This window comes from Pelophylax lessonae (assembly GCF_965119305.1).
Source record: "Pelophylax lessonae genome assembly, chromosome: 2".
Taxonomy (NCBI): domain Eukaryota; kingdom Metazoa; phylum Chordata; class Amphibia; order Anura; family Ranidae; genus Pelophylax; species Pelophylax lessonae.
The window spans coordinates 730,812,132-730,825,906 of NC_138769.1; the positions used below are offsets into that span (position 1 = coordinate 730,812,132).

Sequence of the window (13,775 nt, forward strand, 5' to 3'; positions counted from 1 at the left end):
GTAGGTGGCCATTAAGTAACATTCTGTGCTTATTTAAAAAATTCAAATATCTATTCACAAAATGTCTTACTTTCTGTCTGTACAGGAGAACTGTCTGTAAGAAGGAGTCTTGACCGGGAGCACCAGGCCACTTACCAGCTATTGGTCATTGCCCAAGACGGAGGAGCTCCTCCACGTAGTGTGACCGGAACCATCCATGTCTCTGTGTTGGATGAGAATGACAATCATCCTGAGTTTTTGTACCCCATATCTGGAAGGGAGACACCAATACAGGTGATAAGAAGAAGACATGATAACTATACGCCCAGTCGTATAAGACGACTGGGAGTATAAGACGACCCCCCTAATTTTCAAGATAAAACATAGGTTTTGGGCTATACTCGCCGTATAAGACTACCCCTCTTCCGAAGCAAGGCAACACCATTGAAAAACAGATTTCTCATAGATCTCCAAGGTACCCTAGTACTGTAATACATGTTATCTCTCATACCGTATGTACCGTAGCTTCGGCTACATACAGTATACCGCGCTTAGCCAATCACAGTGAGCAATGTATTCTATTATTGAATGCAAAGCCTGCTCGGATTGGCAGAGTCAGAGAGGAGGGCTGATGTTACTCCGCCAATCCGAGCAGGCTTTGCATTCAATAATAGAATACATCGCTCTCCCTGATTGGCTCAGCACGGTACACTGTATGTAGCCGAAGCTACGGTACATACAGTATACCAGTACAGGATTCCCACACTGCCATGTCTTGAGAGATTACATCTACTGGTAATACTTATACTTAGGTTACCTTGGAGATATTATACTCGGCGTATAAGACGACCCCCCATTTTTGGGGGATTTTTTTGACATTCAAAAGTAGTCTTATACGCCATAAAATACAGTATTTTGTTGGTGGGTACCATGATATCAGGGAAACTATAGCATTAGGAGGGGAACCATGCTTATAGAAAGTCACAATGAAAGTTGACTCTGCTTAGTATATCTTCTCTCTTGACTAGAGTGTAATGTCCTTCTGTGTCTTCTCTTTCCATAGATAATGGAGGGAAAAAGTTCAGGCATGTTTGCAGCATCCATCTTGGCAAAGGATCCAGATGAGGGGGAGAATGGAACAGTCATCTACAGCTTGTCAGGTACTTACTTACCTCTACTACAAATAAAAGACCTCCCACAGTGGTGGCCAGTCTAATAGATGTTGGTGGGTCAAGGCTTGATCTCCCTGTAGCAAGAGTGTACTTTGAAGTATCAAGTTGTATCAGTTCTTTCAAGGAGCCTGAACTCCAACAACTCCAACAGGGTGAGAACCCCTGAAAATGGGCCCTTGCAGAAGGCACAACTGGCATGTCAAATGCAAAGACCCCATTGGCAAATGTGGAAATATAACAAGCTAAAATGTAACAAGGCAATCAATATTGCATCCACCCAAGAGCCAAATAACAGCCCTGACCTTTAAAGCCCAATTTCACCTTTCTTTTTAAACTGTTATATTAGTCAGGGTGCAAACAAAATAAATTATTTAAATGTTTGTTGTGCTCACACCCTACCCCAGTCTCCTCTTTACAGACCCCACACTAGACATCAGAATTTCTGCGCTCTGTGAGAGGGCATAATATAAGAAAGAAAAATGTAAACGACTATTACTATAAATAAGAAATAACATGGAAGATCAACATGCCCCAAAATACAAAATATGGCACATTGGTTGCCATAGACCAGCTCCTGCAATAAGAAGGCCCTGCATTCAGCACTTTCTCATTGCATGCCTGGTTAGCTCTTGTGCAGAGTGGCAGCAGCTTATGGGCGTTGGACTTGGCATTCTATTACAGGTACAACTAAGCATGATCTCCTACCCAATACAGCCTCTATAGTTCCAGCCATGATGCCACAACAACAAACGTTGTGGGACATGAAGTTTACAAGCAGGTAAATTACCTATGGACACCACTGCCCAGGAGTGGGGTTTATTATTCCCACTGACACCAGTTCTTAGGGAGAGAGGTCTTTTATTACAACCAATAACATCAATGCCTGTGGGGGGAGAATGTCTTTAATTACCTCCAATGACTACTGACGCAGAGGCATTATGTGCTATAAATTAGTATATCCGTTTCTCCAGAATGTTCAGAATCTGCTCACATGACCCCAACTCTCATATCTTGGGTTGGGTCTATATATATATATATATATACATATATGTCTTTACTCCTTCTTTAAATTTGCTTATGCATCAAGTAATGTGTTCCTTGTTTATCACTACCAAGGTCCATGGGCGGAGCGGTTCACCCTTCACCCGCACACAGGAGAGCTGCGTACAGCAACTGTTTTACACCATACAGAGCGATCCCACTACACAATGACTGTCCAGGCTAGAGACTCTGGATCTCCAGCTAAAAGCTCAGAGGCCACTGTTCGTATTCAGGTACTATACCCACAGATAAATATTCATCTGCTAAAGAAAAAAAGTTAATATTTCTTATAACTGACTGTAGTTATATTTACATCTTTAGGTGGTGCCATCTACTCGTTACCCTAACAAACCCAACCCCAGCATACTGGTCCTCACACCAATGGAAGGGCTACCACCTGGGTCTCTTCTGGGTGCTGTTTCCCCTAAAACTCCCCATGGTTCTGCGATCTACACTTTATTAGATGACCAATATGGAAACTTTATGGTGGATGGTCGAACTGGCAACATATTTCTCGTACAAGAACTGGACTTTGAGAGTCAGCCCCGTCACAGCCTCCGAGTAAGCATTGAGGAAGCCCGTGAAGTTTCTGGTATGTACTTACCCCCAAGGGTAGTGCAAGTAGAGATTGAAGTCCAGGACAAAAATGATCACTCACCAATGTTTCCAGAGGATCCACTGACATTAGTGATTCCAGAGGATGCCCAGGTTGGTTCCTCCATCTTTACCTTCCAAGCTATAGACCGCGATGGTCCAGGCCCCAATAGCCAGGTGCGTTATTCCTTGATGCGGCAAGAGCCAGAAGCTTCGGAATCTACTTTTCGACTGGATGCAGAGACTGGGGTATTGAGTGTAGCAAAGCCATTAGATCGTGAAAAAGTGTCTTCTTACCTACTTATGGTGGAAGCTACAGATCGGGCACTGAATGCCAGTCAGCGTCGGTCAACTTCTGTCACCGCCAGAATTTTTCTCAGCGACCGCAATGACCACACTCCACGGTTTCTTACACCAGCTACAGTATGGTTATCCGAGGACCTGCCTGTTGGATCTACAGCTCTTTTCCTGGTGGCACAAGATCCAGACCTAGGAGAGAATGGAAGGGTTGGCTATCAGATAGCCGGAGGTAATGAGGATGGTCGGTTCCAGATACATCCACACACAGGTAAGATAGACAGGTCACTAGACAAATTTAAATAAAGCTCTCAATGACTTATGTAGCAGCAGGTACATTCAAGCAATTCATTCTCAAAAAGAGAAGCAGTGATGTATTTAAGTCTAGAAACAGAACTCAGCTTTCCCCCCTTTATGTGCACCTTTCCTGTGTTTACACTAGAGACTAGAAGGCTTTTAGGTCACTGATGGATAGGGATGAGCTTGGGTTTTGGTCTGGCCTGGCTGTTCCCAGAAGGCAGCTGAAAATGCCTGGCCAATCAGCTGTGGGTTGAAATCATAGACCTACTATAGCCACATGGGATCCTCCAGCCACAGCTGATTGGGCCGGCAATAACATCTTACTTCTGGGTTTGGCCGAAATTGAATTCGGACCAAACCCAAGCTCATTTCTACTGTTGGAAGGCAGATCAGATAAAGTTGTGCTGCTGAAATCAAAGGTAAGGCACTTTCCACTGTAAACTTTGAGAATGAATTAATCCATACTGCGTACAGCCACAAAGAAAAGTGACAAGCTGTTTCAAACTTATTTTATGCTTGTTTGGAAAATGAAAATATGTAAATATCCATAGCCTATCCGCAGCTTTGGTTTTAAGTAGCTCTGAAAATGTGACATTTTCTGGGTTGAAATAGTGGGCACTACTTGTAAAGGCAGAAAGTTGTTTTTTTTACCTTAATGCATTCTCTAAAGGTTTGGTATAAAGCAGTATACAGTGTCGAAAATAATAATTTTATCCCTTGCATATTTTATAGGTTTGCCCACTTAAAAAGAAATAGGGGGGCCTCTAATTTTTATTATAGATGTGTTTAAAATGATAGCGACAGAATATCAACCAAAAAGCCAGAAAAAACACAATACAAATGTTATAAACTGAGTTGCAGTACAGTGAGTAAAATAAGTATTTTATCTCCAAACAAAACATGACTTAGTACTTGGTGGAGAAACCCTTGTTGGCAAGCACAGAGGTAAAGACGTTTCTTGTAGTTGGTTACCAGGTTTGAACACATCTCAGGAGGAATTTTGGTCCACTATTCTTACAGATTTTCCCTAAATCCCTAAGGTTTCTTGTTGTAACGCTCCTGCGTTTTTATTGTAAGCTGGATTTGCAGCTGCAGAATCTCCACTCAGTAGTCATGTAGAGATGTGTTGGAATACCAGATCCAACTCTCCAGACTCATCACTGTGGGCCTGTCTGCTTCAGCATACAGATATACACACACTCAATAAGATGTTCCTGGAGTGATAGGATGTATATGGTAGTATGGAGGTGATGTGCTGAAGGGACAGGTGTAAGCAGTGACAGTAATGGTAAGCACTTGATAGTAATGTTCAGGAGAGTAGTAGATGGTAATAGGTAGAATGCAGATAGGTTAGTAATCATGTATGGTAACAGGTGGTAAGGACAGCAGATGACATAGACAGGATAGACTAACCCAGTGCAAGAATAGATGGTAGTAGACTCAAGAGCTAGCAATCTATGTAACAGTGGAGATGGTAGAATTAGTATGCATAGATAGTAACAGTCCTTAATGTGCAGAAGATGATAGTGTAAGTTAGTTATGGAGGATTCCCCTGTGGGGTACTTATCACTAGTAAGGTTTAGTAAGTAGAGGGGTCCAGTAGTGAGGGAGTGATCCGGTAGCGAGATACGGGATCAGTTGCGAGGTTCCGGTCTGTTCCAGGTAAAGGCAAATAGCTGGAGGTTCCGACAGCAAGACAAGGCTTGTGAGCATGTAGACACACATTGAACGAACAACGTGAGAGAGAACGCCGGCGATTGAAATAGCCGCTCAGCGGCGCTCAGCGATGACGTCATCCGTCTTAAAGGTGTATGCGTTCCACCTAACTAGAAAGGTGGGACGCAATGTTTTGAAAGGAAAATGGTAAATAAGGGTACCAAAGGTACCAGAATCTTACACTTGTCTGTCCCTTGGCAACTCGAAATTTCAGTCCCCTCCATAAATTTTCTATAGAATTAATAGGCCACTCCATGACCTTAATGTGCTGTCTTTAATAGGCCACTCCTTTGTTGCCTCGGTGGTATGTTTTGGGTCATTGTCATGCTGGAAGACCCATCCATGACCAATCTTCAGAATTTTGTTTGAGGGAAGAAGGTTCTCATCAAAGATTTTACAATGCATGGCCCCATCCATTGGCCCTATAATGCAGCATAATGGTTCAACCTCCTTGCTTGACTGTAGGGATGGTGTTCTTAGGGTCATAGTCAGAATTTTTCTTCCTCCAAACACGGTGAGTCGAGTTAATGCCAAAGAGCTAAATGTTGATCTCATCTGACCACAGCACTTTCTCCCAATCCTTCTCTGAATCATTTAGATGTTCATTGGCAATCATCAGACGGGCCTGTACATGTGGCTTCTTGAGGAGGGGACCTTGTGGGCGCTGCAGGATTTCAATCCATGGCAGCGTACTGTAATACCAATGGTTTGTTTGGTGACTGTGGTCCCAACTGCCTTGAGATCATTCACAAGCTCACCCCATGTAGTTCTGAGCTGACCCCCACTTTTCTCATGACCATTCTTACCCCATGAGGTGAAATCTTGCATGGAGCTCTAGACCGAGGGATATTGATGGTTATTTTGTATTTCTTCCATTTGCAAATAATCGCTCCAACAGTTGTCTCCTTCTTACCAAGCTTCTTGCCGATGGCCTTGCAGCCCATTCCAGCCTTGTGCAGGTCTACAATCTTGTCTCTGATGTTCTTTGACAGCTCTTTGGTCTTGCCCATGATGGTAAGGAATGAATGGAAGAGATTCTGTGGACAGGTGTCTTTTATACACATAACGCGCTGTCATTAGGAGCACTTTCCTAATATGACAGGACTAATCTGTGTACCACTTAAGCACATACTGTAGCCAGTCTGTGAAAGCAAGAATTATTGTAGGTTGGTAGACGATCAAATATGTATTTTACTAACTGAACTGCAACTCAATTTATAAAATTTGTATCATGTGTTTTTTCTGGATTTTTGGTAGATATCCTGTCTCTATCATTTAAAATACACCTATGATAACAATTATAGACCCTTCATTTCTTCATAAGTGGGCAAACTTACAAAATCTCCAGGGGATCAAATAATTATTTTTGCCAATGTATGGTTGGTATAGGTGCAGTCTAGGTTTGGAATAAGTGCAGTATAGAGTGCAGTATGAATTGGGTACACTTATGCCTCATTTCCACTGAGTGGAATGGTTTGGGTCGGTACAGTTTGGAAGGGTTAGAATGGTCCGGCCTATTCAGGTGAGCGTTTCCACTGCAAGTCGGACTGCCAGGGGCCATGTGGGGTTTACACCAAATGTCTTTTGACGTGAGCATTGAGGTTTTCCTGTCTGCCGATCAGTGGAATCTATCGTGTGATGCCAATAGCTCCGCCCTAACTGTACCGTACCATTTCCTATGGCCCTACATCTGAAGCAGGACCAGGAATGGTGCGGTTTGGTTCGGTTGTATGGGCCACTTTCATAATGGAAACACCGAAAATAGCGTACTGTAACGAACCGACCCGAACCGATGATCCGCTCAGTGGAAACGAGGCATTAGTGTCCTGCTGTCCATGGCTCATTTTCTCTATCAGAATCAGCAATGGACAAATACCCCTTTCACCAGTCCTGGGATGCTGCAGTGACCTCTTTCTGTAGAAAGGGGGGGGGGGCTTAGTTTGTCCTCAAAAGCCTCCAGGGATCAGCGGTGGTAAACAGAGTGTGAGTGGACGTTCCTGTGTCCCTTCAGCAGCAGTGCAGGTGCTGTGATATTTTTCTGGGTGGTGCTGTATTGCCCCCTAGGTGACCTTATTCCCATTCTCAGGCTTGAATCTCTACTGGTATGGTCTTCAGGTGGCAAGTGAATATTCAGACAGAGATGCGCTCTCTTTCTAACTCTCTCAGTGCCAAGAGGAAGAACCTTTCTGGGCAGTTTAATAAAAATCATCTCTCCTCTCCTCCTACTGAACAGTGCCTACTGGGATCCAGTGGTGTATGTTGATTTTGTGCTGCCCTAGGCAAGACTAAAATTGAGCGCCCCCCTCCCTGTTCTATGTAAATTTGCCCCACTCCTTCCTTTTTAATGGATGTAACTCCCTCAAAAATTGAAGGACTGCAAGTCCCAGCATGAACCCCTGAGATCTCATGAGGGGGGGTGGGTGAGGGAGGGAGAGCGGGGTGGATGAGGGAGGGAGAGAGAGGGGGGATGAGAGGGGGGTGAGAGAGAGAGAGAGGGGGATGAGAAAAGGGGGGTGAGAGAGACAGAGAGAAAGCTGGATGAGAGAGAGAGGGGGGGGGAGAGAAGGGGGGATGAGAGAGAGAGAGAGGGGGGATGAGAGAGAGAGAGAGGGGGATGAGAGAGAGAGGGGAGATGAGAGAGAGAGAGAGAGAGAAAGAGGGGGATGAGAGAGAGAGAGAGGGGTGAGAGAGATAAGGGGGGTGTGAGGGGTGAGAGAGAGGGGGGTGAGAGGGGGCGGGGTGAAAGAGAGAAGGGGGGTGTGAGGGGGTAAGAGAGAGGGGATGAGAGAGCTACCAGTGGCCAATAGAGTCTCAGGTGGAGGGGGCGGCTTTTTTTGCTGCCCCCCTGCAAAGTGCCGCCCTAGGCCTGGGCCTTGTTGGCCTAGGCCAAAATACAGCACTGCTGGGATCTATAGTTTAAGGAGTCTATTCATCCCATTATATGACTGCTGTCTCAAACTACAATTTCTAGAATTCTCAGCTCTCTGCATAGAAGTCTGTGGGATTGCATGGGTTTAGCTCTCCCCCTGCTGGCTGGAGGAGAATGGTGCAGCATAACATCAGTACTGTATTCCCATTAGTGTGAGAGAAGAATTAAAGGCAATGTCTCTTTCTCCATATTGCGGTAGCCCAGCAGCTGGCTATAGTAATAATAATAATTATAGCAGCTTCAGTTATGCTGTTAGAGACTTCTCACAGGGTTTTTACTTTAGGAGTTATTATTCCTTTAAAGGGGAAGTACAGCCAAACAAGCTTTTCTGCACTCCTGTGACCTGTTTTCAGCTGAAGTGGAGTGAACTCTGATTTTCTCTGGTGGGCCTAACCTTAAGTATGCAAGTGGCCTTTAGTAGCTTGTGGTTCAGCATTCTCGTTGGGTTTGCTGTGCTTTATGTATAAGGATGGTCTCACCAAAATGTTTGCTGGTTTGTCCTATTAATTGATTGTATCGTTGATGTCTTTCCATTTAGGTGCCCTGTCTGTGGTGAGAGCTCTAGATCGTGAGGAGACACCCGGATATAACCTAACCCTAGTGGCAATGGACCATGGCTCGCCTCGCCTGTCCAGCACACAGACACTTTCCGTCTCCATTCTTGATGTAAATGACGAAACACCCACCTTTGAGAAAACCCAGTATGAAGGGAAGGTGCTGGAAAACCAATCCTCCGGCACAAGTGTGCTGAGATTGCGGGCTGTGGACAGAGATCTCGGTGAGTGAAGGGAACTGTGCTAGAACAATGCATAGTACATTTTGAGGCTGGGTTTGCTTCATTTGCATGTCAGTACTTTTTCCTGGCATTTAAAGACAAAATAAAGTATTTAGTTTGGCCAGCACAGTGGCTAAGCGGCTAGCTCTTCTGCCTGGTAGCACTGGGGGCCATCAGTTTGAATCTCAACCAAGGCACTACCTGCACAGAGTTTACATGTTCTCCCTGTGCCTGCTTGGGTTTCCTCCCACACTCCAAAGACATGCTGGTTAATTGGCTGCTATAGTATATAGAGGGGGATTAACCGCGCTTAAAGGAAGTAATTTGAACAGCAGCAACTTCAAGTGTGACCACACCCTGTAGAATGTTTGTAAATTAAGTTGCGCTAAGTATGATAAATGGAGATGTAAAATCCAAAAAGTCCCAATATTAAATGACGATGACAAAATCCTAGATGTAGTCCTGGACCAGACTCCCTTAAGGGTATAAGCTTACCAGATTCAGGTAAGAGAGAAGCAGATGCTCTATAAATCTTGTCACCTTGATAGAAGATCCAGGCCCACGTGAGCGATAGACTCAATGGTCATTGGATCATGAAAAAAATGTAAAATACGCAATAGCGTAAAACCCAACAACTAGGTAAATATCACCAATGTGACTTGAGGATAACATGTGTGTAAATTAAACCACCACCAAAGATCACTATTGTCAGTAAACAAGTGTGTAAATGAAGAAATTAATATGTGTTAAACACCCCTTACCAAATAAAAATAAGGGTTGATGCAGACAAAACAATTAATATAGTCCAGCTGAAGTTGCCTCTTACCAGACGACAATGATATATAAGCCAAAGTGAAAAAAACAATGATGAGAGATAGGTGTAGAACCATCACCAGCTAGATGAGCCTCTTACCATGTGAAAGCAAAACCAAGTGTGTACAAATCAAATTCCAATAAGACACCAAGATTCAGTACCGGAAAAGAACCAGTAGGGGTCGCCTCTTACCAGATCTTTTGATCAACCACGCCTGTATGTTAATGGATGGTTGGGGGCCCGACCATAGACTTGAGCAACTGATCCTCAGATGTTCCCAAAGTTCACCATTCAAAAAGAGAGAAAGAGGCTCCCATAGCGTAAAACAGTAAAATTTATTCCAAAAATAAAAAGCAAGAACACTCACAGAAACCAGGATAGAATGAGCAATTGTGTGCAGCCGCCAGCCGGACGGCTTCGCTCGCCCGCACTCTCTGGTCGCGATCGGATGACGTCAGTACGCCGTGCCCTGACGACGTTTCGTCACAGATGACGTTTTCAAAGGTAATTGGCTGCTATGTAAATTGGCCCTAGTATGTGTATGTATGGATGTGAGTTAGGAACCTAATGCCCCGTACACACGTGCAGATTATCTGAAGACTTTTGTCTTCAGATTTACCTTTTCTATGTAGTGCAAGGGCCTGCCGGATTGCATACAAATTGAAAGTGTTTAGGTTTGACCTCATATTATATGGTTTTGGTAAGTCTGCAGACAAAAGTCTTCAGATAATCTGCACGTGTGTACGGGGCATTAGATTGTAAGCTCCTTGAGGGCAGGGACTGATGTTAGTACATATGTAAAGCTCTGTGTAAATTGATGGTGCTATATAAGCAAATTAATAAATGCACTCATATTAATACATGCATTTATACATTTTTTTTTAATTGGAGCTGGCAGGGCATTGCAACTGCTACCAGTGCATTTCGGGTGCAATGCACAGGCTCCTGCAGACTATTTGCCCCAGCCCCAGGTCTGTATGGAGGTAAAGGTCTTTATTTGTGGGTCTGGAGGAAGTAAACACTGTCACTGCACTTTTGCTACATTGAGACTGATGAGTCTGTCTCTGCGGATGGGACTTGTAGTCTTCCATTTATAGATCCCTGTTAGGTTGGGGTTCTAAATGTGGGGGCTGCTGAATGTGACCATGATTTGTGTTACACCCTAAATGCAGGTGTAACAAAAAACATCACCAGAAAGGCAGACCATTCTTTTATTGCATGTAGGACTTAAATTGTTGGGCTAACATCAGGTAAATGGTCATTCCACCCTAAACTGATTGTCCAGCTTCTGATAGATGCTGAACAGTTAGTACCACTTGATGGTTTCTTCTGTCATCATCCCTAGTACTGGGTCTGCACATCTGCTATGCCCATTATGAGGGGTTCCCAACAACCCTGGTCTCTGTGCAGATCATAGAACGCAGTGCAGGGATGGTGGAAACCCCCCACAATGGCACAGTAGGTGTATATACCAGGGAACTCAGTGCAGGGATGGTGGGAACCCCTAATAATGAGCACAGTGGGTGTGCAGAACTAGGAGCTCAGCACAGTAATGGTGGAAAGCCCTCATAACAGTCACAGCAGGTGTACAGGCCTAGGAACCCCTAGGGAGGGTGGGAACCCTCATAATGGACACAGCAGGCGTGGAGTCCCAAGATATCCATGCAGCGAATGGTGTGAATCCCTCATAATGGACACAGCAGGTGTGCAGACCTGGGAACTCAGCACAGGGATGATGGGAATGGGAATCGCTCATAACGAGTATAGCAGGTGTAGAGTCCCAAGCCCTCAGCACAGCGATGGTGTGAATCCCTCATAATGGGCTCAGCATGTGTGCAGTTCAGTCCCCAGTTACAGTGCCTTGCGAAAGTATTCGCCCCCCTTGAACTTTGCGACCTTTTGCCACATTTCAGGCTTCAAACATAAAGATATAAAACTGTAATTTTTTGTGAAGAATCAACAACAAGTGGGACACAATCATGAAGTGGAACGAAATTTATTGGATATTTCAAACTTTGTTAACAAATAAAAAACTGAAAAATTGGGAGTGCAAAATTATTCAGCCCCTTTACTTTCAGTGCAGCAAACTCTCTCCAGAAGTTCAGTGAGGATCTCTGAATGTTCCAATGTTGACCTAAATGACTAATGATGATAAATAGAATCCCCCTGTGTGTAATCAAGTCTCTGTATAAATGCACCTGCACTGTGATAGTCTCAGAGGTTCGTTTAAAGCGCAGAGAGCATCATGAAGAACAAGGAACAAACCAGACAGGTCCGAGATACTGTTGTGGAGAAGTTTAAAGCCGGATTTGGATACAAAAAGATTTCCCAAGCTTTAAACATCCCAAGGAGCACTGTGCAAGTGATAATATTGAAATGGAAGGAGTATCAGACCACTGCAAATCTACGAAGACCTGGCCGTCCCTCTAAACTTTCAGCTCCTACAAGGAGAAGACTGATCAGAGATGCAGCCAAGAGGCCCATGATCACTCTGGATGAACTGCAGAGATCTACAGCTGAGGTGGGAGACTCTGTCCATAGGACAACAATCAGTCGTATACTGCACAAATCTGGCCTTTATGAAAGAGTGGCAAGAAGAAAGCCATTTCTTAAAGATATCCATAAAAAGTGTCGTTTAAAGTTTGCCACAAGCCACCTGGGAGACACCAAACATGTGGAAGAAGGTGCTCTGGTCAGATGAAACCAAAATCCAACTTTTTGGCAACAATGCAAAACGTTATGTTTGGCGAAAAAGCAACACAGCTCATCACCCTGAACACACCATCCCCACTGTCAAACATGGTGGTGGCAGCATCATGGTTTGGGCCTGCTTTTCTTCAGCAGGGACAGGGAAGATGGTTAAAATTGATGGGAAGATGGATGGAGCCAAATACAGGACCATTCTGGAAGAAAACCTGATGGAGTCTGCAAAAGACCTGAGACTGGGACGGAGATTTGTCTTCCAACAAGACAATGATCCAAAACATAAAGCAAAATCTACAATGGAATGGTTCACAAATAAACATATCCGGGTGTTAGAATGGCCAATTCAAAGTCCAGACCTGAATCCAATCGAGAATCTGTGGAAAGAACTGAAAACTGCTGTTCACAAACGCTCTCCATCCAACCTCACTGAGCTTGAGCTGTTTTGCAAGGAGGAATGGGCAAAAATTTCAGACTCTCGATGTGCAAAACTGATAGAGACATACCCCAAGCGACTTACAGCTGTAATCGCAGCAAAAGGTGGCGCTACAAAGTATTAACTTAAGGGGGCTGAATAATTTTGCACACCCAATTTTTCAGTTTTTTATTTGTTAAAAAAGTTTGAAATATCCAATAAATTTCGTTCCACTTCATGATTGTGTCCCACTTGTTGTTGATTCTTCACAAAAAAAATAGTTTTATATCTTTATGGACGAAGCCTGAAATGTGGCAAAAGGTTGAAAAGTTCAAGGGGGCCAAATACTTTCGCAATGCACTGTATCTAGATGTGTAATACCTCACCAACTAGTAGTTGGCAACATTGGGACGGCTCAGTGCTTAACAGAATTTTTTGATAAATTAAACTTACTAAATAAAATCACCGCTTTTTATATAAATGTACCTTGTATGGTGTTTCCACAATATGAAGGTGGTAACACCTTTTTCAAAATGCCTCGTTTCCACAGGCCCTGGTGGACAGATCACATATGGAGGGGTGACTGGGGACGAGTTTTCTCTTGATCCAAAAACTGGAATTCTAACTACCAAGCGGGCATTTGATCGAGAGACGAAGGAGGTGTACAAACTAACAGGTAAAACTTTAGTTGGGGAACATGATCCTGCCCCCCCCCCAAATCTGTCATATACTCTGTATACCCACTAACTGCATCTCACTCCTTGTAATACAGTTTATGCTCGGGATGAAGGCTCCCCGCCGCGAGTGTCAGAGACGCGGGTGCACATCACCATTGATGATGAGAATGACAATGCTCCAAAATTTGAGAATGACAATGTGTTCTTGGAAGTGCCTGAAAATCAGGATCCCACGACCCTGTGCATACTCCGTGCCTGGGACCCTGACGCCGGTAGCAATGGGCACCTCCAGTATCAGCTTATTGGTGAGTTGCTTTTAAGCTTCTTGGCATTTTCACAGATCACCCAAGGGTAAAATAAGGA

The 13,775-nt window shown here is 44.1% G+C and overlaps 1 protein-coding gene across 1 annotated transcript in view; it reads left to right on the plus strand.

The window, feature by feature from the left end:
• Positions 1-13,775, plus strand: part of DCHS1 (dachsous cadherin-related 1) — a 136,771-nt gene that overhangs the window by 100,854 nt on the left and 22,142 nt on the right. Inside the window, exons 7-13 of the mRNA XM_082245506.1 lie at positions 86-273; positions 1,043-1,139; positions 2,268-2,425; positions 2,514-3,354; positions 8,567-8,806; positions 13,286-13,411; positions 13,508-13,717. Coding sequence (XP_082101632.1) covers positions 86-273; positions 1,043-1,139; positions 2,268-2,425; positions 2,514-3,354; positions 8,567-8,806; positions 13,286-13,411; positions 13,508-13,717 — 1,860 coding nt within the window. The remainder of the gene's footprint in view (positions 1-85; positions 274-1,042; positions 1,140-2,267; positions 2,426-2,513; positions 3,355-8,566; positions 8,807-13,285; positions 13,412-13,507; positions 13,718-13,775) is intronic.